Source organism: Helicoverpa armigera, chromosome 7, assembly GCF_030705265.1.
Source record: "Helicoverpa armigera isolate CAAS_96S chromosome 7, ASM3070526v1, whole genome shotgun sequence".
NCBI classification, from domain to species: domain Eukaryota; kingdom Metazoa; phylum Arthropoda; class Insecta; order Lepidoptera; family Noctuidae; genus Helicoverpa; species Helicoverpa armigera.
Window position 1 is genome coordinate 418,992 of NC_087126.1, and position 25,732 is coordinate 444,723.

The 25,732-nt window shown below is 35.7% G+C and overlaps 5 protein-coding genes across 6 annotated transcripts; 2 read left to right on the top strand and 3 right to left on the bottom strand.

Annotated features, from left to right (window-relative positions):
- Window positions 1–8: 8 nt before the first annotated feature.
- On the bottom strand, window positions 9–1,268 carry LOC110377874 (alpha-ketoglutarate-dependent dioxygenase alkB homolog 6). Its single transcript, XM_021336913.3, has 2 exons — window positions 1,093–1,268; window positions 9–998 (listed from the first exon to the last, which is right to left on the bottom strand). Exons 1-2 carry the CDS (start codon window positions 1,135–1,137, stop codon window positions 357–359), a joined length of 687 nt encoding a protein of 228 aa, XP_021192588.1. The 5' UTR covers window positions 1,138–1,268; the 3' UTR covers window positions 9–356.
- Window positions 1,269–1,709: 441 nt separating this feature from the next.
- On the top strand, window positions 1,710–13,903 carry LOC110377867 (uncharacterized protein). Its single transcript, XM_021336906.3, has 4 exons — window positions 1,710–1,918; window positions 1,986–2,266; window positions 3,695–3,892; window positions 8,141–13,903. The coding sequence occupies exons 1-4, from the start codon at window positions 1,837–1,839 to the stop codon at window positions 8,285–8,287; spliced, it is 708 nt and encodes a 235-aa protein (XP_021192581.1). The 5' UTR covers window positions 1,710–1,836; the 3' UTR covers window positions 8,288–13,903.
- Window positions 13,904–14,199: 296 nt separating this feature from the next.
- Window positions 14,200–21,434, bottom strand: LOC110377864 (cytochrome c oxidase assembly protein COX15 homolog). Its single transcript, XM_021336903.3, has 8 exons — window positions 21,192–21,434; window positions 20,756–20,919; window positions 18,443–18,575; window positions 16,428–16,560; window positions 15,900–16,086; window positions 15,267–15,528; window positions 14,702–14,970; window positions 14,200–14,387 (listed from the first exon to the last, which is right to left on the bottom strand). Exons 2-8 carry the CDS (start codon window positions 20,915–20,917, stop codon window positions 14,247–14,249), a joined length of 1,287 nt encoding a protein of 428 aa, XP_021192578.2. The 5' UTR covers window positions 20,918–20,919; window positions 21,192–21,434; the 3' UTR covers window positions 14,200–14,246.
- Window positions 21,435–21,584: 150 nt separating this feature from the next.
- LOC110377863 (tubulin alpha-2/alpha-4 chain) lies at window positions 21,585–23,556 on the bottom strand. 2 transcript variants are annotated; one of them, XM_049847713.2, is made up of 5 exons: window positions 23,438–23,556; window positions 23,044–23,257; window positions 22,494–22,966; window positions 22,054–22,410; window positions 21,585–21,959 (listed from the first exon to the last, which is right to left on the bottom strand). In XM_049847713.2, exons 2-5 carry the CDS (start codon window positions 23,069–23,071, stop codon window positions 21,702–21,704), a joined length of 1,116 nt encoding a protein of 371 aa, XP_049703670.1. In that variant the 5' UTR covers window positions 23,072–23,257; window positions 23,438–23,556; the 3' UTR covers window positions 21,585–21,701. The 2 variants fall into 2 exon arrangements, with proteins under 2 accessions (XP_049703670.1, XP_021192577.1); XM_021336902.3 differs by having other exon boundaries at window positions 23,340–23,457.
- Window positions 23,557–24,064: 508 nt separating this feature from the next.
- On the top strand, window positions 24,065–25,244 carry LOC110377865 (3-oxoacyl-[acyl-carrier-protein] reductase FabG). The gene has a single exon (XM_021336904.3). The coding sequence runs from the start codon at window positions 24,266–24,268 to the stop codon at window positions 25,082–25,084; it is 819 nt and encodes a 272-aa protein (XP_021192579.1). The 5' UTR covers window positions 24,065–24,265; the 3' UTR covers window positions 25,085–25,244.
- Window positions 25,245–25,732: the final 488 nt, after the last annotated feature.

Sequence of the window (25,732 nt, forward strand, 5' to 3'; positions counted from 1 at the left end):
ATTAAAAGTCTTGTGTAATATTCATTCTTTAATTTGTGTAAAAATATAAACCATCTAGATTTGTATAAAAATAACATTTGAATGATGAATTTAGGTACCCATATCACTACAAGCAAATAGTTTTTACTTTAAATCCTTAAATCCCCTTTAATAGTTTGTAAACATTACAATTGTTTCAAGTCTTACTTTAGAAACATTTTGTTCAAGACTTATAAACTAAGCTTAAAAGCATGTAGGTACTGATGTAAGCAAGATTAAAAGGGTGTAAAATTCTTTCACAATCAGAAGATTGACTTTTGTGTTAAGTTTCTTTCAATTAGCAGCCCTAAATAAATATCTATAAAAATAATTAAATACTATCTTCTATTGCCAAGATTAATTTTAAACGAAGTAGTTTTTGGCACATATCTAATAGTTAATGATAGTCTAGTTTCTCTGGTCACTGTAGCATGTCTAACAAACTTGTCTGAACACATGTTGATGTTCACTATGGACTCATCCAACAAGTCTTCCTTTATTTCTTCTATACAATGCAGGTACTGAGTATACAGCTTATCTTGTAATATCAACAGGCTTCTAGGCTCCAGTAGAAATGAAAATACAGGATCTGTATTAATGGTGTTATCCTCTGTGGGCTCCAAGAAGTTCAAAACTATGTGGGAACCAACTGATATTGTGGTAATAGTCGGATAGAACAATGATCCGTCTAGATGCGGCATGATACCCTGTCCTGGTAAATACTCATTGACCAGGACATGGTTCGGTCTTTTCCCGTCCATTACATCGAGTGTGTGTATTTTGTCGAGGTATTTGTCCAGCCACGGTGGTATTGGCTCGGCTATCATGCCATTATTGTGCGGTATTCCACCCCAGTTCTGCAATCTCCGGTTCGACAGTTGCGTCCATTTTGGCTTTGGTGCAGCGTAAATATTCGTCAAAATTCCTTTCTCTTCGGCGGGTGAAATAAACTCTGATATGTAGTAAGCAGTCTCCGGGGCCTAGAGAGTAAACACAGCAGTTATCAACTCAAAATCAGTTTAAAGATAAGGAGATACCTTGTCTATTTGGTTATATCACATTAAAAGTACTCACAGTGATAACTTTGTAATCCTCTAGGTTAAAAGGAATAGCATTCATTTTCTATCCGTTCTATTGTTCCTGATTTTTATTTTATTTAGTATTTAGGTGAGTATGTGCTTTGTTTTGTGGACATGGAATTTGACGTTCTGATGTAAACAAATGATGAATGACACTTGAATTTTACTGAAACGTATTGTTACTGCTCAAGTTTTCTGCACTTATCATGTTTGTTACTCCGCGAATGACTGTTATACTTAGTAAATTCTCAATTCTATGAAGAGTTAAGTTAAAGATGGAAATAAATTTCGTGAAATACATATAATAATTAAATCCTTTTCAATTTAATTCGATGGAGACCAATGGACACTGCATTAAATTAAACGCTGTAATGAAAGGGTTACCAAGCAAAAAAAATATTCTTGGTAATTTTATGAATTTGCGTGCGTTTTGTTTACCAATGGTTGTATTAACATTTTTGGTTTTTCTTGATCAAGAAAATATTTTAGATCTTATCATGCGCTTTTTATAACTTTAAAATTCCCATCATATCCCCCGGATAGCTAAATAAGTATAATTTTTTACACTTTTCGTAACTTTGTGAAGAACGTGTATAATTTACACGCGACCTTTCACGGCAATAACAATACATATACAGCTAATCTTTTTTGACAGAAGCGTACAGAAGATAAAAATGTTATTTGTTAATAATTTTTTTGTAAATATTTGTTAAATGAGCAATTGTAGAATGTGATCAAAATGGGTGGTTGCATAGGAATAACTAGAAGTGGTAGCGGACCCATAGAGGAGTCTTCAGCTACCGTGTCTCGGCCTAATTCAGGTGGGGTAAGCGATCATCTGTCTCCGTGGAGACGTCGAGTGCGTGTTCTCATAACTCTTTGTTGTAGGTGGCCTGAGGAAGAATCAGTCGTTGTGCCACGAGACCATAAGATGGAAATCAGATGTGCCATTGACAGAAGGACAGTTACGTAGCAAAAGGGATGAGTTTTGGGACACAGCGCCGGCGTTTGAAGGACGTAAGGAGATCTGGGATGCGCTGCGGGCGGCCGCCGTCGCCGCTGAAGCCATGGACTTCCAGCTAGCCCAGGCGATACTGGACGGCGCCAGTGTGTCCGTGCCGAACGGCTACCTCACTGAGTGCTATGACGAATGGGGAACAAGATATCAGGTACTGTGTCTGACTCTTATAACTAGCGGGCCATAAAAGCACTGCATGTCAAAGGTTTATCTAAGAATAACATACAGCCTTCAGTAATGGCCTTAATTTAGAAATATTTATTGTCTGATGTCATTTATCACAGATACTCTGAAAAGGCCAAAATATTAATTCTTTGCGGAGCTAAGCAAATTCTTATTCTTGTTGGTTCTCTTCTCATCCCTAAAAATCATTTTTACAGAAATGTGACATTACGGTCTGAATACAAAATATTATGTATTGTTTGTGGCTAATTATTATTTAATGTATGTCTCAGTTTCCTGTTCAGCTCTTTTTGGTGTTGTTTTTATTTCATTCCTTATCAAGTTCAGGCTCTGCAAACTGTGGCTAAATTATCCTCAAGGATGCATTGCAATTCTCTAATACAGGAAAACAATCTTTTTTTAATGTTATTATGACAATTTATGAAAAGGTTTGTTGTTCCTAAGAATCCTGCAAGACTTGGTCTTCGCTCCTGTATTGAAAATCTTATCCTTACCCAGTGTTCAATCTTAAAAGAAACTATATAAATTACTTTTAAATTGATCACTGTAAGAATACAAGATTGATTTCTTTTAGATCTATAGTCATGTAAATTTAAATAACTTTTACTTATGTAAGCACATTCCAGTATCTCTGTGTCTGCACCTTTTTGACTAAACAAAACATTTGTATAAAATAACTTACACAATATATTTAGTGACAAGCAACTAGTAACCGCATCTTATTGAATCATAAAAACAAATAATAAAAGATATCATCCAGGGATAAGCTGCCCACAATGAAAGGATGTTTCAAAGAGGTTTCGTAGTGTCGGGAGTCTTTTGTAAAGTTGGTTTATGTATGAACACCTGACATCACCTGTTGCCACGTTAAGTACAAAGTTGTGATAATGTGGTGGCACATTGTTAGTTGAGTATTGTGGTGGCAGGACATTTCAATGCAATGGCTGCATCTACAATTGGTACCTGTTTTAGAAATGTATTATGTTTTCCATATCTGTTGACTAAGAATAGTCCAAACTGGAGGATTCCATATGATCCAGATAATATTAACCTGTCCATACATTCAGAAAAATTAAACTATTGAAAAAAAGTAATATAAATGCTTCTTTTTGAAACCTGTAGCCAAATTGCCTGTAGACTTTCGTAAATGTTTGTCTCCGTAAGATCCACTCATTGTGGTTACTAAGATCTTTTTATTCCAGCTTCCACCTGCAGTTTCAACAACCCTGGAAAAACCTAGTTTATTTATATTATTCCGATGAATTCATATCTTTTTTGCATAAGCTATATTTATCAAAATCTATTCAGACGTTAAAATGCGATGAGGCACCCAAACAAGACCTACAAACTGTAAAAAATGTTTTGTAGTTTGGCCTTAACACCAATATTCTTTTAGGTACCAATATACTGCTTATCACCACCTATAAACATGGTGAAGGAAGCCAGTGGACGGGACTCGCCGGCCGAGTGGTCAGAACCCGTGGAGGGCGGCACGGAGGTGTCGCTGCGCCTGCGCCTGTCCAACACGTGCAAGGACGTGGATCTAGCAGTGTACTCCCGACACACTGTCGCGCAGTGCAAGAATAAGTTACATGTGAGTATGCTTTTGTATCATCTGACTAGCTTTTTCTCAACTTTGTTGGGGTCGGATTCCAATCCCACTGGATGCAGCTGAGTAGGTACTAGTGTACAATACTATCATTTGCTCTCGTCATGTAGGAACTACTTCGTGCACCCAGAGATAAATGGCTTATAGCAGAAGAATTTTGAAATTGGATCAGTAGTTCCTAAGATTAGCAACCTTAAGCAAACAATCTTAACTCTGTTCCTTACCTAACCTACCTCAAGTCAAAATGTCCTAGTATGATTGCAAAAGAAATTCAAAAACCAGTCTCAAGCAGCATTCACAAGACTCTGCTTGACCTTATGTTTTATTGATAAATAGCTTTTTAAACTGTTATGCAATATTAACTGGAATTTCTGAGAATCCATTCATTTAATTCAAGATCTTATTATCTTACATTCTAAATTCCATAAAATTCCGAAATTGATTGTTCTGCTAATCCCCAAATTCATTACTTGGTTTACTTGTTTAAAAATAATTAGGGATTCACGCATAACAAATAATATTGAACTGTACCGGCAACGCCGCAATGAAAACCTAGTATTGCAAATTATGATGTGAAATAATTATCCTCTGAACAATATCATGATAATAATATTCAAAGTATGTGTGCTCGATTAATATTCTTTATTATTTATGTAAAAGTCGACTGACTTGTTTGTTAGTCAACATTATTAAGATCCTGTTCGTTTTACTGGCATTTTAACCTTTTTAAATGCATTCACCACTCTTGGTAAAGTACCCGAGCACAGTATTCATTTTTAATACTGCACTAGCTGTTCCCCTCGGTTTCATCTGCATCCCCTGGAAATATCTTCCCATGCCCTGATAAAATATTACTTATGTCGCCCGGGGATAGTGAAGCTTCCCAGTGAAAAAATTTTTAAATTGATTCAGTAGTTCCAAAGTCTTAAAATGCAAATATCAAATTTTATCTTTATGGCATCAGTAAATAGACAACTTAAATGTTCGGGCCTTGCAAGTATGATCTCAGAAAGCAAACATTTGGGGAATTCCCACAAATATTACGTTGATTAAGTAATTAGATCTAAGCTGACATTCGACTACCGTCATATTTACACAACAGGTTGTAGAAATCATAACAACGCAGTCATCAGCTATGCGTTATAGGAGTACAATAGCATAGCAAACACATTTTGAATGTATACTCGCTTTTATACGATTTCACACGCATTCTGAGAAAATGGTTCATGTAGGCATTATAAAATTATTCTATTTCCTATCCTGCTTTCTTAGCATTGGGGAGAAGAAAGAAGGTGATCTAAGGCTGTTAGCTCCAATGTTTCTTCATGATTTTATCTTTATTTTTAGAAGACTACAAAGACAGTCGGACGCCCTTTTATCCCATGAGGTCATGACCAATTTTGACCAAAAAGGTCATGACATTAAGGCTTAACAAATTAATTTTACTAGTTTTATTAAACCAAAAATATTCAATTGCCTTACTAAAACAACCGTTTACCGTCTTATTTGGAGTTGTTATCACAAAAACTACTACGCTACTATAGCAGTAATAATAAAAATATGTATTGTGCACCGGGTCGCGTAAACACGGTCATTGGATGACGTAAGTGCATGCGAACGATGCGATATTTTGCAACCGCACCGCGCCGAGCCCGAGCGTACCTACTGTTTTATTTAATACGGCTGCCCATTGTTTGTACGAGAGTTTTTTCATAAACTTGCTGTCGTTAAATCTTCATCCTTTAAGTAAAAGAAAATAACTTGTAGGAAAAAAAAGTTTCTGAGCTATTTCTCGCGGTTTGCTCGTAGGCAGAAATATTCCCATTTCCAGCACCAGATTTGAATCCATCTCCCTGCAAAACTCATCGTATTCAGTGGTTTTGGAATGAAGCTCCATAAATTGCCATTCGATAAGTTTTGAAACCAAGAATGCCGCTTAAACTCTAACCGATTTAGACGGCGTTTATTCTTTAGCGTTTGAGACACATTCAAACCTGAAGAAACCAAGCTTCATTAAGTATTTAAGCTAAACCGAAGGAAACATCCAAAACAAAAGCAGCTCGTCTACAAAAAATATGCCTACATTAAAACCACCTTGAACAATATCGAGCAGTTATTACGACACCTCCTGTACTCAAAGGTCGTACCCACCTGTTAATGTCCCACAGTTTTGGACCATGTGACCTACATACGGAACCAAGTGTGCTACCTATAACATTTTAATGCAGGCTTTCTCTTTAGGTCAGTAATTCGCAGTAATGAGTTTAACTGCAGGCTTTGTAGGTACTGTTGTTTTTAGGGTTCGATGAAATATGCTAAAAGGAAAACATCCACTTGATTATACATGAAACATCATTAATAAACCAATCGTTAGTCGTTTGTTTCCGTGTAGTCCAGCTAGCCCTTGCCTGGCTTTTGTACCGTGGATGAAAAGTAGCCAATCTCCATCTCCCGAGTACCTGGTCTATCTATGCCAAGCTCAATCGGTTAAACCGTTTTCGCATAAAAGTATATCAAACTCTTCTTGGCATTTTTAAATAAGGCCCCAGTGTGATTGAAACTTTCACACAGGTCTCTAGTGTTAAATATTGCACGAAAGTACGGAACGTTCTATACACGAGGCTGGCCCGCACTTGACGGGTCTATATTAATGGCTGTTGGCCAGCGATCAAGGTCATATAGCTTAGTCGGGCCGCAGCCATTACTTTTGTCCTTTGCCAAACGATGTGTCGACACTTACGTCTATTGATTTTCCCAAATATGTATGTTTATTCAATGTCAGGGACGAAATATAATTTGTGTTATGTGTGTATAAGATCTTAACTTGATGTACTGTTATGACGTCACTGTTATTACTATTTACTGGCTTGTTTGTTCGATGATCTTTTTTATTGAAGGCTCGATTGGTTCGGTGACTAAGCAATTACTGCGTATCGAAGGTTTTATATGCTGCCTTCCAAAATAACTTATCTGCTTTGTATTATCTAGTCAGGGGATAATCCTAAGAATACTGCTAATAAGGTCCTATAGTTATGGACCATAAAGTAAATAACCACTAGAGAGCGCACTCGCCAATTTCTTCTAAGAACACGACTCACCACTGCGGGCGGGGGGACGCGGCATAATCCGCGGCTACTATTGGTCAGTTCACGGTCGCTACTAAAGGATCGTACTGATCGTAGCCTTATAGTACGCGCAAAATCACTAACTTTTGGCGAGCGTCGGGGCACTGTATGCGCAGTCAAGTGGTTTTATAGTCTTTGTTATGGACCTACCTATTAACCAGTTACCCTAATTTTTGTAAATGCCATAAACTGCACATTCAATGAAAAGCGTAGGCGGTAATACATTTAGAACCTTCGAATGAACAAAATCCTTATCCTTACTAATATTATGATTGCCAAAGTAACTGAGTCTGACCGAGAGAGTGACTTTGGCAAGACAGACAGTCTGGAACCTCAGAGAGGGCATGACAAGTCTAGCTGGCTGCGAGAGGTAGTTACTTCTTAATGCGGGTAGAACTACGGGGAACAGCTAGTACTTTTGATTCAAATGAAATAAACCAGAGTGTTAAACTAATGTATGCCCAGTAATGTAATTATTGTTATTTAACCCTATTGCATAACTTCCAAATTCAGAAAACAATTAACACGAGATATTGAACGGAGTACAAGGTTGAATATGAACGCACGCAAAGCTGAGCTTGTATATTTGTGTAATTGTTCGCGAGCTATCATTACGAATGCGTTATTATCTCAACCGTCTATTTCTATCATCATCGGCCTATTTACTGATTCATATACTTGACAGGCGCCTCTACTCCCATTGGAAAAGAACCAGCCTTGACCTAAATCATCATCCTTTTTTTCTTGTTGGACTTGTTTAAGTCTATCTACCTTCTAAAATGGACTTCCAAAGTAGATAGAAATCGGTTCCTTGGCTATTTGTTTATTTGCTTAAATGAATGATGATAGTAGGCATTTTATCAGCGGGTATTGATTTACTCTGCGTAAGTAAAATTTACATTTAGAAAATTGCTTATTCTAGTCACTCACAATAATTATAATCACCGTACTAATAATTTTTATTGTAGGTACTTATATGTATACCTAAGCAATATTCTGTGTTTAAACGAAATGTTAGGCAACGAAGCTTCGAGTAAGCCCTGTACTTCCACTATATCGAGCCGTAGAAACCCTATTTACTAACTTGAACCCATTTTTCTCGTTCCAGGCTCAAGAGAACATCGAACCGTGGCGCCAGCGCTGGTTCTACGGCGGCAAGCTGCTCGGAGACCGGCTGCTCATCGAGGAGGCGAAGATCACGGCCGGCTACATCGTCCAGGTCATTGTCAGCACCGACCCGCAGCCGCCGAGCTAGTCGCCCCATCTCACACAGTCTTTGTGGTATCTTTGCATTTTATTTATTCAATTCTTTCTCTAACTTTGAGGAAAAGGGGGGTTTAGGAGTGCTGTTGATGACGCGAATATAATACATTTAAATAAAACTACTTTTACGGATTTTATCGCGATTATATTAATATTATTTAATCCCGACGTTTCGGATCCTTTACAGCATCCAAGGTCACGGACAGACTCTGTAAAGGATCCGAAATGTAAAAGTAGTTTTATTTAAGCAAGTGCTGTTGTTAGGTGAAGTTAAAGATGAAGGACAATAGGATGCATTCAATCGTTTTTCTATATGAAAACATTTCCCTTTTTCCGTGAATTGATGATTTTCCCAAACAGCACTGGCGATTGTAACTGGTTTGGACTGATGATGCAATGATGACTGATACGAAGGGATCAATAGTCCCTTCGCAGGGAATGTTAAGAAGCCTCATGTAATTGCACTTTCTTACTTGTAGTTTTAATTTGTTGTCCCTTTATTCGATGTCTATTTTATTTTATACGTAAGTTTCGAGCCACACTCTTTTTGTGAAAACTACACAAGCGATTATCGCGCCCTCTATCATTTCATGAAAGTGATTTATTCATCGTCTCAATATGATTTTCTTGTTATGATCAACCTCATAATGTCATTATAATGTGCTAGGTATCTTAAGATTTTCTTGCACAAGCATTATACCATGGAATTTTTACAAAATGCCCCAGTGAACGTAAAATTGGATGGATACGTGCAAAATATCACAAAGACGCCACAGAGAACCAGAGAAACATAATCCACGTAATAAATGTTTTGTAAAGTAATGGACACGTAGGTTTATGTCCTAATGAGATGGCCCCTAACTTATGCAGAGAAAATCAATAATAGTAGCCAGAAATAAATACAATTTAAAACTCGACAATCGTCGATCTACTAGTAAATTCATAATATTTTGCATCTTTCCAGAACAACTTCATAATTTTAGAAATGATATAATACTTATTGTATATGTTGGGGGCCATGTAACAATTTATCGGTTTATTTCCATGCGCTCCAAAAGTACAAACAACAAGAGGATTTTGATCAATATTTTGGAGCTCATGGGAATATTTCGTTATGTAATAACTCGTGCACTCGACAATAGACCTTGTGCCGAGTGGTGAGTGTCCACGTTTGATTACCTGTACGCTTTCTATGGGTGTCGCCTTGTATCATACATTCTACTCGATCGGTCGCCCATACAACATGAACCAATTAATATAGAAAACATTGTGTTTAAAAATATATATACAGGTTATATAACTATTTGGTGTTGAAAATATATCTCGGGTACATGTTCTATGGACGATCTCATACTTATAATTTGTACTAGATTCGTATAAAATTGTTTATATTTATATAAAATGCCCCAATTGTAGTGATTAATATATAATATGTATATTGCAGTGAGAACGATACTCTAAGGCTGTACGATGGTTATTACGATACACACATACATGTGGAAATTTTATCGTAGTATGTATGTATATGTATCGAGGAAAATATTATAGTAAATATATATTATATCGTCTGGAATTAATGTATGCGATAAAATAGTTTTACCATTTAATTAGAATAAAAACAAATTAAGAAACTTTATGTTAATATCCAAACTGAAGTTAGTGTTGTATTTAATAGAATTCATACCCGACAATAACACGGCTCAGATGCTTTGAGCGAGCACGGCATCTCGTAACATTATTTATTGAATTATTGCATACTTGTTAAGGCCTCATCTCACTGTTATTTACTTATAATCGCGTTGCGTTGCTCGCAAACGATATTTTTTAAATTAAACCTCTTACAATTCTCGTGCAATGCCTGTGGGATGTCACCTTAACACTACAATCGACTATTATTTATAAAATTACCTATTTATATTAAATGACTGCAAGAATATTATTTAATAAGGAGCTTATATACCTGATTTTTTCTAATGTTTGTTCGGTGTATATTTAATGTTGATTGGCTGACCGTGTGCCATGCTTTTAATGAGAACCAATTTTGAATATCGCTTAAGAAAGGTCCAAACAATGCTATACATACTTTATTGTGCACTATATAACATAGTTTTACAAAATTAATATCTTTACTTGTCCTTTTTTCCTAGGCTTGTATACAGACTTGTCGTAACACAAGTTATCGATATTTTGTAAGGAGGCATAAAATGTAATAATACATTTGAACACAAGTATTATTCTGCCATTACGTAAATACAGCGACTGCCATCTATTGTGATGTTGAGTTTCTAAACACACTGAATTAGCATTATTATAATATATAATATTGTTTATTTTGAATGTTTTAATCGAACGCTAGATGTTAATTTTGCATTGTAAACTCAATTTGGTGTTATATATTTAAATTGCTTGAGCAACTAATGAGGCTGCCTCGCGAGGCAATAGAATTAAAACGTCTCTTATTTAACAAGGCACAAAGGTATGGCTCAAGGAACAAGATGTATTATTTTTAATGCCTCGCGTTATTGCCTCACATATCAAAAGGCTGCCTCGATTCGTTGCTGTTTGAACTACGTGGCAATGTTATGTCAAAACTGCGTAAATGTTAGATTCGCACACGAGTTAATGGAAGCAAAATTTATGATGTTGTTAGTGATTTGTGAAATGTATTCTTATAAAAGAAATTATTAAGATAAGTTTCGGTTTAAATTATATTTTGTTACGATTGTGTAAGTGTACGGGACGTGTAGGTAAACAAATGAATCTTTGATGTTAACTTATCCTACTCCAATATGTTTTACTATATCATCTGGCATGTATCACGATTATTTTCATAGAAATATCGAATCAATATCGATTCTTTATTCAGGATAAAATCGTAGTACAACCCAGAACAACATATTATTTAGTTATAAAATTAAATTAGTTATTTTCTATAATAAATGGCCTTAAATGATACTCAATTTGACTCCGAGTGAAGTAAGACAAAATATACAAAATGCGTACTTATTGTGGTATTCAGAAAATTATTTTTGACTTTCGCTAAGAAGTTTTTTATATCGATTTCTCTTACATTCACTATTGTGTTTAAGCAAGTTATCTGTCTCACTGGTTTTGTTCTCATTGTGATGAGAAAACGATCTATTTGTTTTTGTCTTTTGTAAAATAATCGCAAATCGTGCGTAGCTGTAAACCACGCTTATTTGTATATGGTAAATATCACCTTTGTTTGAACATTGGCCTAAAGCCTCACTGCAGACAATATTCTCTCACATATCGGACTCAACAGATATTATGATAACCTTATTTTTGTATCTATCGATAAATTGTACCGCACTATTGTCGATAAATTGGGACTATCGATGTTGTAATATACCAATGTTGTTTTAGATCCAGTAGTGATATTGAGTAGCCTCAGCAGCATTTATTTATAATTCGGAATATGTCTTGATTATAGTTTTTTTTATCGAAATTATAGATATGGCGATATAGGTTATAGAGATATTGAAATAAAATGTTTGCACTTACGATTTAAATGTACTTATAGCATCAATTGAAAATATCATACGGATGGAATATAATAATTTAAACTTCAAATATAATAATATAAATAAATTGTGGAAATCATTGTTGTAGGCTCACTATTAAAACAGTAATTTAAATCGTAACTGCAACGTATATACGTTATATTTCTAAATTGTAATAAGAGGATTATAACATTCTAGTACTAACTTATTAGGTTAGCTTTAGTATTTATACATAATTATTTAATAGTTAAATTGGGAAGAGGCTCGAGATATTATTTAGTTTTACAGTGGTTACTCTGCAAGCATTACAAATACACGTTTTCTTTACTATATTGTTTTATAAAATATTTGTAATAGTGAAAGTAATCTTGTTTAAGGGCTTATTACATTTGACTAAATTCAGTCGTCTAAATAGCTTTGTCTAATTAGGTTTCTAAATGATTTAATGAAAACTACCTTCCTAAATGCGATTACATTTGACTGAATTTAGTGACTGAATCATTTAGACGACTGAATTTAGTCAAGTGTAATAAGCCCTTTATATAGTTTTAAATATTTATAATTGGTTTGAAAAATAGATCTTTGCATACATATGATATTTAAATAAAATGTTGCAGAGTCACCACTGTCCCTTGTCATAATTGATATTTTCAAAATAAATCGTTTTTATAATAGAGAATTCTAACAATACGTTCATGTAACTTGTGCACGCTAAACTCTACTTTATGTAAAGGTATTAATGTCTATATTTAATCGTTCACTACTTCTGTTCATGCGAGTTAACGCTAGAACTACATTGGCTTATTATAAACCATCTATTTGTGACACCGCTCCGCCTAATCAAAAATGTCTCTACACTCTGGAGTTCTAGAATTAACGCGAAATAGTAAAATTGCCAGTGAAAAAAAGTATTTGTTATCTGTGAACAATTCCTCCTGTGTTACCATTCAACAATAAATATTAGTGCTGCCTCACTTTACGCTACTAGTTTTTCAGTTAATTTAGGTTACAAATTGCAGTCGGCCATAGCTAGTTATACAATAGTCATACGGTCTAAAGATGATTGATTTCGGACTAAGGAATTATGTGTGGTGCTACCATTTTGTTTTCACTGAAGGACTTATTTCATGACGATGTTTGGCTGCGAAAGTAATTTTAGAATTTTAAGATTTTCTTAAGTAAGAGTTACTTTCATAGCCAAATATTCAGTACTATACTGATATGCTATGAGATAGATCCGCCATAAATGATTTCTCAAAACTAAATGTTATATCTAACAGATACGGGTAATGTCCAAAATTGTAAACTTTATTCAAATGTCATACTCACATCTTTACATGTTTTCTCTTTTATTTATATCTTAGCACTTTACTTGTTAAGTGTACAGTCGCCGCCACATTTGTTATTTTTGCTGCTGACTGTACTTACACTCTGAAATGTACCGTAAGCAATAAAATTTATTTACGTATGCAAAATATTGAAGAAACATTTATTTGATTAAAATATTCTCCCTAGAGCGTAATTCCTTGATGTATTTGCTTATGTTTTAGATTTATTGTGTGTGTTAATGTCGCACTAAATTCGCTCAATAATTTTCAAATTATTATTTTTGTAGTTTACGATCAATGTTATTAACTTTTTTTACTAGACGCTAGATGGCGTCTTTATCATACATTTATTCGCCATTGTTTTCATTTAAATATTTTTTGTTCCAATTGTAATAATCAAAACGTAGAGAAGAAATAAGTAGTTATATCAAATTGTCCATCTGTTGCCCTTAAGCGGGTGACGCTAATATAATATTAGAAGCACAATATAATATATCAAAATTGATGTGGGTTTGACGAGAGCGCAGTTTGGTTCATGCCTGTTATTACAAGTATGTAGATAGATAGATGATATGAAATAACAAATTCACTGCGTGTATCGTATAGCTATACCCGAATTGTATATTTTGATGATCGCCGGACCGCGTTCTACATCCGCAACTTGTCTACACACAGTTTTGTACATAAAACAGTTTTTCAGTGTGTAAGCAATATTAGCATTTTAAATTTTCAAATAAAAACACTTTGTGAATAACATTATTTGTGTTTGTATTCGATATCTCATGAAGCCCCAATTACTTTGTAAGATAATCTATGATGTCAACGAATTTTTTCGTGGTTGGGAACGCACGAAATTGTGGGACTCGTCTGGCTTTTGTATATGTTTGGCCGACTAGGATTTTGGGCTAGGTTACGACTAATCAAACTTGGAAGATCAGACAATAGTATAGGTCGCATTGCTCAGTTGCATCCTGTTAGACAGGAAGCCAACCCAAACATAGTTGGGAAAAACCACAAGTTATATGCAAGTTGGACAAATAAAACACTTCATGTACTAAAACTTAAGGTTTATTTTACAATAAATACATTATACAGTCTACTACTTTGGTATGTATTTGAGCAGTTTGATCTCGTGTGTCAGCCAGATAGCGAGAGACAGCAGCACCAGCGAGCCCGACTGGTGGGAGGCGGCTAGGTGTGTCGGCACGTAGCATAGAAGGGTTGCTATGCCCAGCGATACCTGGAGACAACAGAATAGTTATAAATCTACTACTTTTTAAAGAAATATGACCCTCAAATACCCTCCAGAGATTTCAAAAGTTAAGTACGTTCAGCATGACTCAGTGGCATATGAATATTATTATCACGTTATTTATTGGTTTCTAATTCTAAACATTTTATGTAGTGATCAGAATTACTATCGTCTTAACCCGAACTCCTATTATTGTCCACTTCAGGTCAAATATATTTCTATAGCGAATCTATTCACCGTCCAAAATTACGGAGATTCATGTAAGAAGCATTTCAACAACTCAAGACAGTTCACAAACTCACCTGTAACCACGCCATAGCTCCCACCCCATTAACAACCCTCCTAGCCATGGGGGACAATGGTTTCCCCCTCGACAGCAACCACAACCCCGTAGCCAGTGCCAGGGTTGTTGTCCCCAATATCCTGTGGTCAAACTGCACGGTTGTGGGGTTCTCAGTAATATTGCGGAGTGTGGGGGAGAAGGCCAAGATGTCCTCGGGGATCCAATTGTCCCCCATTTTGGGGAACGAGTTGTAGACTAGACCGGCGTCTAGGCCGGCTACAAAGGCTCCTAGAAAGATAAACAATGTGATTTCAATTGTTATTGTTTTAGAGTTATGAATTAACTTCTGAACACGAACGTGTTTATTTTCTGTCAATTTATGTTATATAATAGTCACTCTGTGGACTAGACCATTAGATAGATACTTTTTGCATGTTTGGAAGTATATAAGGCATAAATATTTCACACAACACAATGCGTTTTTGATAATTAATTTAAATAGGCTCAATAGTATTAGAGGTACTTTTCTTCATACAATCATGATTTCAAGATAACAAGAAAATTAAAAACAATTCGTGACATACCTGAAACAGCCGTAAGGAAAGCCATAGCTTTAACCGTATGCGCAAACGCAGTAACTCCTTTCAAACTCTGCAAACTCTTGACGGTGGCACCCGCTGGGAAGGGGCGAAGCACCCGCAGAGCTCCGGCCAGGAGTCCCGTGTACAGTATAAATGCCAAACTTAAATGCGCTGCGAGGCGATACTGGGATACCCGGGGCACGTCGGATGGCCCTTGGAAACGGTCTTCCAGACCTGATTTTACCATGTACCAGCCCATTAGACCCTGGAACAATTGGAAAATATTAGTTTATAAATGTAAAGAGAATTTAGCCTACCTTTGCAGAAGTATGGATACTCTGTCTACATGTTAATCTTGGACTATATTAAACACCATAGTTATGCCCAATAATACATGAAATAATATGAAATGATGAAGAAGCCTGTAACCGTGTAATTAAGGTGTATACCTGAAGTTTATCTATACATCTTTATGCGTGTATTACTTTTAATTTACGATATGTTTGCTTGTAGACTTTAGGAGCGCTCTAGATGATATATTGCTTTTGTAATAAGTGTGTTTTAAAATCGATTAATTAGAAAATGCTTTAATACTAAACAAGAAGTTAACTATGTAAACAATGCTGATCCTATTACCTGTGCACCAACCAACACGCAGTAAGCCGCGACGCGTCTCTTCATGGCCTTGTCGAGGTACCCTCTCGCCCAGAAGAAGGCGGCCGGCACGAACATGGCGGCGCCGATGCAGCGCCCCCACGTGCGGTGCGCGAATTCCATGTACCAGATCCATTTGAACTCGTTTAGTGTTATGTTCTGGTTCTTACTGGGGAAAAACGGAATATTTGCTTGATTATACAGAACAGAATGCGTGATAATTTGAAAGCAGCGCCATCTATCGGGATCAATTGTAAAAAATTCACCCAAGACAAATATCAAATGTTTACAAACAATCAAATGTTTGGTCAATTCTTTACCTATACACAATATATTTATTTGGGGCCAAAAACTACATTGTTCTAAGATCAAAGATTCAAAAGCGTTTTAAACTATGTTAAGTTTACGCTCTCATAAGAAACAAGCACTCGAATGATCCTGTATAATAACTCAATACGCACTAACTTTCATGTAGGTACCTCAAGATTTAATAAAACAAACACTACTTACTAAATAAACTCAGGGAACTGCTTGTATTTCTCGAATTCCGTCTGCCATTCCTCCTCAGACCTCGGCATCTTCTCTCCCAAGAGTTTCCACGTCACCATGGAGAGTCCTGACTCCGTTAGTCTGGTCACACCACCTGCACAGCAGCAACATTTTAATAATAGCCAAAACTTCTCAAAAAAAAAAGTTGAAATTATCCCTAACCTATGTACACTGAATGAGTTAATTAGGTTATATTGCTATATATTTTTAAGTAGGCAGTATATCGTATAAACGAATAATATGGCTATACGAAAGGTATATCTCTTACAAAAGCTGCATTACAATTATCACTAGAAATTACATCCTACAAGATGACAGAAATTATCTATCCATCCCAGTTATGTTCCTATATTTAGATAAAAGCAGTAAATGTGTCTATTTATATTATTGACAGTTGATAACTGTGTTTCCATTACAAATTCTGATTGCAATCACAAGCGTGAATCCAAACTGTGTCTGTATGTTTATGTTTGTATTAATAACATTTGATATGATTACAAAACATCGACCAGTGATTGAACTATCAATATTTATTGATCCTCTGTCTCAATCGAAAGTGTTGCTAAAACATTACAGCTATTTGAAAACCTACAGAATGTTTGAATGTTGAGAAATAAAACAATAATTACTTTTATAATAGCTTTATTCGATGTAAAACACACCTTTAGTTAACAGTTATTTCTTAAGAAATCCCATTGCTCTTAATATTTTAAAATGACTAAAGACTAGGATAGTAAAGAATTCCTTATAAAACCTACGATAAATATTAGATGCCTACATCTACTTAGGTGAAATAGCATGTAATACACTTTTATTATTATGCCTTAAGTGCTTAATATAATTTCCTAATTGGCACAGATTTGAAAATAAAACAGAATAAGTGTTAAAAAGGTTTGTAGATACGTTTGCGAAGTTTGAGAAGAAAAAAATATAGAAAAAAGAGAAAACCCCTAAAAAATAGACTTGCCCTTTTTGAATTGTATCATTTGGCCCTAAGTCCCTAATTTCTCATAAATATAATACCTAATAAAGAGTTTGGGTCATTGACACACTACAGGTACAAAAGGTAACTTTATAACTTATCAAAAAATTAATTTTATTGTAAGTAAGTAGCATCGCAGGCACTTCAACTTGTTTGACTAATTAAATAATACTAATTGGATTACTTAGAGTGAATTCTTTTTTCTTAGATCCCATTCAAAATCAAAAGCCAATTCGTCAAACCGTTGACTAAGAAATTGCGAAATGCCTGCGATTTTTGACCTTATATTAAGCTAACCCCAGATGAGTACATACATATAAAATGTAAATGAGTATGATTAATATCTCTCGATCTATTCAAACTTAATTAAATGGAGTTTGCATATTCAGTACACAAGAATGATAAGTAATTATCGGCCTAAGTGGGGAGATAGCTGTGCTATGCCAGACCACAAATGTAAGGATTGCAATATGGTCGAATAAGTGGTAATGGGAATATAGTTAACAAACTGCTTAAAATTGACTTCTCTTAAAAGTATCTTTTATTTTTTTATTTTTTAAGAGAATGTAAATTATGTATTGTGCGTTTATTTATTTACATGTAACTGGGCACTTTAAGTTTTCAAATTAAGATATCAATAGTGCCAACCTTTTTCAAAATATGTACTATTTTATATTCTCTTGGCATAAAATAATAATATTTGATACCCTGCCCTTATCCAATTTTTTTTTAAAGAATAAGAAGACGTCTACTGACCAATGTCATAAGAATTTTGGCCCTCCATTACCTTATAAACAAACTCCATTTAAAGACCTAAAAACTTCCATCATCCATTCACACCAGCCATATAATATCAACTGAATCACTACCTTTCTGATCCCCACTACCCCCAAAAAAACCTACCAGTCCTATTTCTTCCCATTAGTAGTTCTAAGCGCAACTTCAATAACATAGTATATGCTATACAAGAGAGTAAGGTATCCAGCCACCATACCTAGCACGACGGCTGTGAACACCATCCCGGAGCATCCCAGCAGCCAGTAGCCCACCACTTTGGGAGGCTTCGGCTTTGGAGCTGACTGGCAGAAACGGACTGCTATGTTCTGCGGCTTGAATAGATCTGTGAGCTGGAAATTAGGGTTGTTAGGTTATAAAAAAGATTAAGAAGTCAAGGAAAATTGTTGCCGAAGGGTGTTGTGTACCGCCGGTATCGAAGCCGGCTACGTGACACCAGTCAGAGAAACACGACGCAGACACTTCGTGCCTAATGCACACGAAGTGTCTGCGTTTTAAGAATATTTGTTGTATATTTGTATTTTTATGGGCCCTAATTGCTTCAAGTAAGGGGTACTCTTTTAGGTGAATGGATCTTGTTGAAACTTGACAGTAATTTAGCTTACCTATATGTATGAACATATATCAAAGTATCATATAGGTAAGTTTTTATCTATGTGCGGGAAGTAATTTCCTAAGGTAGCAGATGAAACCGCAGCTAGTATGATATATTTGTGTTTTTCCTGTTTATATGAATAACAGGAATGCTATTGTCTCCCTCTTGGAACCTTGTCAAAGTATCGTATGCAAACGTGTTTTCTTAACGAATCGTTGTACCTAAATACATTTTTGTTTCAAGTAATATGTACGTACTTTTAAACCTTTCACTGCCTACTCTTCTGCTGATACCTCTTTGGTAAAAAAATCCGTGATAGTGTGTCTATTACGTAATTTAGATAAGTCCAGCTTACCTACTAACTCATTATCGAAAAATAAATAATCTTGGAAGCTAATCAGTACTTATGCCTATTGAAAATTCTAGAACACATATTTTGTAACTGATTGATAAAAATGTAATGTAAACAAACAGAAAAGTATGTCTTGCTCTTTGGCGTTACCACTACACTGGTTAGTGTAGTGGTGAATATGTGTGACTTGAGCACAATGGTGTGTGAGGGTACAAACATGTAGGTACTTAAAAAGAACCAAGAGTAGGACTCACACACAATACCATTATTTATAAGACAAGCAAAAAAAACGGGTTTGTTGTATAGGAGGCCCTTTAAAAAAATTTATTCTAGTTTTTGGAGTCGGGTAAAAAAACGAACCAAGGTCATCGACATAGCCTACCGAATCAGCAAGCTGAAGTGGCAGTGGGCTGGCCATATTAGCCGAAGAACCGATAACCGTTGGGGTAAACGAGTTCTAGAGTGGAGACCGCGCCTCGGCAAACGTAGTGTAGGACGTCCTCAGGCACGGTGGAGTGATGACTTGCGCAAGACGGCTGGCAGGAGCTGGATGCGAGAAGCCGAAAATCGATCTCAGTGGCGTGCACTTGGAGAGGCCTATGTCCAGCAGTGGACTGCGATAGGCTGATGATGAAAAAACGAACATGACACAATCACATGGACGAGAAACAGCAAAGTTTTAGTCATTTACCCTTTGGCTATGAAACCCTATAAAATGTATCTTTTAATCTGATTTGTAATGGAGTAAGAATGAGGAGCTCCTTCTTAAATTACAATATAATTATATAATTTTTAGTACATAGGATTGCTGAGTTCTTGGATAGCTGGTTTCAAATGATATAGGTAGGTACATTATCAACAAAAGCAAAAAATAAGAGTAAAAGGTCATCTACACAAATTTTGGAAGTATGATTTTTCAAATTAGCTGTTATCTAGCCTTGACACAAGTGACCTAAATATCAATTATATCACACATTTTCCAAAATTATACACAAATTTGAGTGGTAATTTTTTTAGATGTGCTATAGTTTTATAGAAACACAATAAAATGCCTTGGTATTAAATTACAGATGGATTGGCAATCACTGAAAGACAAATTAACATCAAGTACATTAAATAGAACTTTATTTTAAAAATTCTTCCTGCTTCATCGAAATAATGCTCATATCATCTATTGAACAATAAGTGCTTTTAATTAATACTGTGAAAAAAAGTCCTAGTGGGTGAAGAACCAACCTCTCGAGTATGAGGGTGTGGGTTCGATTCCAAGTCAGGCAAGTACCACTGCAACTTTTCTAATGTTGTATGTACTTTCTAAGTAATCTTAGACATCAATGGCTGATAAATAGGTGAAGGAAAACATCTTGAGGAAACCTGGACTTATAAAGTCTGAAGTCACCAACCCGCATTGAGCAAGCGTGGTGACTATGCTCAATCCTTCTCCGTATGAGAGGAGGCCTGTGCCCAGCAGTAGGACGATAACAGGCTGTAACAATTAATACTGAGGTGGACTTATAAGTGGTTATTATAATAAATTGGAAATAATGTAATTAAAATGAACTTACTCTCAATCCCTTAAAGCTGTTAGCCTTATGATTCTGTGTGATGAGTTGTCGGCTGACCACATTGGTTGTTCTGAAGGTGTTCCTTCCACCGGACACCAGCAGCTTGCTCTGAGCTGCCCGGAGTGACTGCGTGCAGCGGCACAGGTTCGCTACACTTAACATTGCTGGAAAATGAAGTGCTACATTTAAATGAGTTCAAAAATTTCACATAGTATCATTCAGTATTACATTAAGGTGATTTTGTAAATATTTATGAACACCAAAGCTACAGAATTGTTACAGTCACAAACCGTATTAAACATTAAGTTTACATAATATTTTGTAATAATCAGATAGGTCATGGTATTTGTATATCTAAGCCATCATAACAAAACAAGGCACCGATTCATTACTATTATATTATTCATAAAAAAGCAACACTAAGATCAGTACTTACTTTAAGTATTCTGGATAAAATGTGAAAAATTGGAAACTGTTTGCTTTTTCAGCACTACACTTTAACTTAAATGTTTAACATTGAAGAAAAATACTGTTAGGTTTGTAAAAATGCTTTAAGACCCGCTTTCTTTATTGACTAATAATATCTTTTACAGTACAAGTAGCGTTTAGACTACTTTTCGTAGGATATTTGCGAAGCAATGTGATTTATTAAGCGATCAGATGTGATCGACTGATCGTGCTTTTGACACTGACACTAATCAGAAGTAATGATGACAGTTGACGGAAACGTCAAAATATAGTAGCGTAGGTCGGTTTTAGTACCACCGAGAAAAACCGAAACTTTCCGTTTTTTAAACTTCTTTTTGATTTGTAAATTCTGATTGCGTTTGCAAAATGATCAATAAGCAACAAAAATAAATGAAATAATCTCACGTCGTTTTTAATTATCTAAAACTGTTACAAAATTGGATCAATATAAATCTCTAATAAAATTCTCAGATTTTCTCTAGCCTTCCATTTCTCTATAATCTCGTGCCAGTGCTCTTATGTTCAAAAGGGCATTTTTAAATTCACCTTCTTCTAACCCTTCACCAACATAGTGATGCACAAAAGCACGTTTAGAATACATTAAAGAGAACTTTTTACAAAGACGCTCCCAAGCCCCGCGGATTGCTGAACTATTTGACACCATTACAACAGCCCTCATAAGGGCAGCTAGGTCTCCACCAGGTACAGTTACTGGTGGTTGGAAATTTACTCCAATCTGCGGAAAACAATTAGTTGATTATTAAGTTACTTGTTTTAAATGTATTTCTACGAGTAAATAAGGAAGATATTCAAACTTTTATACCGCATACCTTGAATCCTGTAGGAGACCACGAAACAAACTTGATTGTACGCATCGATTTTATTTGATTTATAGCTGTGTTTATGTCATTTGGATTTACATCTCCACGAAACAGTAAGCAACAGGACATATAACTTCCTTCTCTCGGATCACACTTGACCATTTGATTCGCGGGTTCAAAACATTGCATCATCAATTGCTGTGTGGTATTACTCTCATGCATCGCTTTCGTTGCCGGGACAAACGGTGCAAAGGTTACTAATGGAAAATGAATTCTAGGATATGGTACAAGATTTGTCCTGAATTCGACGAGTTCCACATTTAATGACCCCTCGAACCTCATCGAAGCAGTCATACATGAAACAACCTGAACAATAGTTCTAATTTAGCATAATTCCAAAATCATATATATTATTATTGTAAGAAAAACAACAATTATTATTCAGTTACCTGGGCTATAAGTCGATTTAAGTTAGTGTATGTGGGTCGTGGTGTATCTAGACATCTTGCTAATATGTCATATAACGCTTCATTATCGAAAATAAAGCATACATCTGTGGTGTTTAAAGTTGAATGACTAGTAAGCACAGCATTATACGGTTCAACAATAATAGGGGATATTCTTGGTGATGGATATATGGCATACTCAAGTTTGGACAGCTTTCCGTAGTCCTTTCCGAGACCTTCGAGTAATAATGCTGTGAATCCAGACCCAGTTCCACCTCCAAACGAACGGAATATCATGAACCCTTGTAAGGAGTTACAATCTTCTGCCACAATTCTAATACGGTTTAGTGCCAGGTCTAGCATTTCGCGACCCACGCCAAAGTAACCTCGTGCAAAATTGCTGGCAGCATCTTCTTTGCCCGTGATCAGAGTTGATGGATGAAAAAGTTGGCGATAAGTTCCTGTTCTTATTTCGTCTAAAAAACGCATTTTATTACAAACTCCACCAGTAAAAAATAGATTAAGTACAATAGTATAACAACATGAACCATACCAACTGGAGTTGGCTCCAAATCTATCATAACCACTCTAGGTACAACTTTTCCAGCCCCAGTTTCATTGAAGAAGGCGCCACAGGAGTTATCACTCTGATCCGAAAACGCCAAGACACCATCCGGTGTAATGCCATGTTCGAGACAATACAGTTCCCAGCAAGCACTACCTATTTGTACTCCAGTCTGACCAATGTGTATGTGGATAACTTCTTTCTAAAATATGAAAAACGGATTCATACTTAAATTATACAAAGTTTGTATCAACACTGCTTATGATCTGTAAGTCTGAACTCACTTTAGACATTGGGTAAAAATATTACTGATAATTTTGATCAAGAAAGTAAGTTATTATCTAAAATAAATTCTACATTTTGTTTACAAAAAAATACTTACATTAGAATGTCAAATTGTAGTATGATGACATGTAATTTTGTAAAGATTATGGAGTCTATTTGGTTATGATATATCGTTAAAAACTCATTTCTGATGTGAAACTAAATTATTTAAACTATTCTGCGTGGTCATGGTCCATATTAACTGAATAGTTTAAATACAAGATTTAAACTCTTAAAAGGCCTATTATATAGCCAGTAGGTACTTTCGGTGTCTGTAAGATGAAAAGCTCTTAACTGTGCAAGAATACTTAAAATACCCTCTGCCTTTGCCTAGTTTATTAGCTTTGATCTTAATTCTTAACTTAGCTCTTAATGTGAAGTTTTTTATATGAATTTTGTTTATTATATGAATTTACTTTGATTTACTAATACGAATGGCTCTATTAAACCACCAAGCGTAAGCTCCTTTTAAAAACCGTACTTCTCACTATTCTTACTTCATTCAATCTGCTCGTCACTACTTGTTTATCAATGAAACAAAGTCGTATGTGTTATCAAATTATCATTCTGATAGGTCACTGGTCTACTCTATCAATCATTGGTCTGTTTTCATTGACAATGGCAGTTCAGAATAATCATGCGTTTCTCATTGGCTACTACGTCTACTAACAGACTTTTATAACGAATCGGAATTTACTTTTATTTCGAGACGAACAGAAATATCAACAGAATAGAATGTAGAATTAAATTGCCGGTTTTATTTACATATTTTATTATGTAATTAGGCTCGCGATAAGATAATTTTGGTTCGTGATTTAAGCAGTTGATCAGTTTGGCCCCCTACTGTGGAGTCTGCCCGTGTGAAAGTTCCATAACAACATCGCCCATGTCCCTCAAGAAAGGTGTTCAGTTAGCAGCAAATACTGAATTGAAGATGAGTTTGCTCGGAAAAGTCGTACTTGTAACCGGTGCTAGCTCCGGCATTGGTTCTGCGACAGCGGTATTTTTATCAAAACTGGGGGCTCAACTGTCCTTGACCGGCAGAAATGTTGAGAATTTAAAAAAAGTATGCGATGAGTGCAAAGAATCTGAAAATTCTTCAACTTTCTATATTCCCGCGGATTTGACTAAAGAAGCCGATATAGAAAAGATTGTGAAGAACACGATCGATCATTATGGAAAAATCGATGTGTTGGTCAACAATGCTGGGATTCTTGAGACTGGCACCATTGAGAACACGAGTTTAGCTCAGTACGACCGGCTAATGAACACCAACGTCCGTTCTATTTACTATTTAACAATGCTGGCAGTCCCACATTTGATCAAATCAAAGGGTAATATTGTGAACATATCCAGTGTGAATGGTATTCGCTCATTCCCAGGAGTTCTTGCTTACAATGTGTCTAAAGCTGCAGTGGACCAGTTCACAAGATGTGTAGCTTTGGAATTGGCGCCAAAAGGTGTGAGGGTGAACTGCATAAACCCTGGAGTTATTCTCACTGAGCTGCAGAAGAGGGGCGGTATGACTGAAGAGCAATATGCGGCCTTCTTGGTGAGGACTAAGGAAACTCATGCTTTGGGCCGCCCGGGTGAGCCAGATGAAGTAGCAGCCACTGTTGCATTCTTGGCAAGTGACCTTGCTAGCAACATCACAGGGGTCAGTGTGCCTGTAGACGGTGGACGTCATGCCATGTGCCCTCGCTAAGCCCAGACAAAGTACATGATAACGGATTGTGCCAATCATATTCTGAAGTGCCTTAAAGTTTTTGAAATGCATTTATAAAACCTTTTTATTTTCTTTTGTTTTTTATGCTCATTTAAATCATGATTTATATTTTTATTAAAATTGTTTTGAAAAGATACAACACTGCTTGTTATTTTGGGACACAACAAATTGATTATATTCATGGGTCAATAACTGATTGCCTTTTGTCAAAAGAAAACCAAGTTAAATCATTAAATCAGATTTGCTCAGTGCTCTATAACTTGCTGATGTACTTAAGATATATTTAAAAATTAAGAAAATATACACATAATAATCACAGAATCTAGTTTCAGTAAAATGAACATGTTTGCTAATGCAAATCAGTTATCAGCAAACAAAACAGCTGAGTTCCGCTACTTTGCGATAAATGGCGTTACTAAGCTCACATTTAAGATAATACCTACTACTTTTGACAGCTGTTGTTGAGGATATGAGGTCTTGCAGGAATAAAAGAACTGTAGAAATACCTACTCAAGCAACGGAGAAATATAATTTTGGTGTTCACAGTACAATGCATGACAAGCAAGTGGTGACATACGGTGCATTAATGCGCCTGCTTAAAAATTACGTACTTCATTAGGCCGTCGG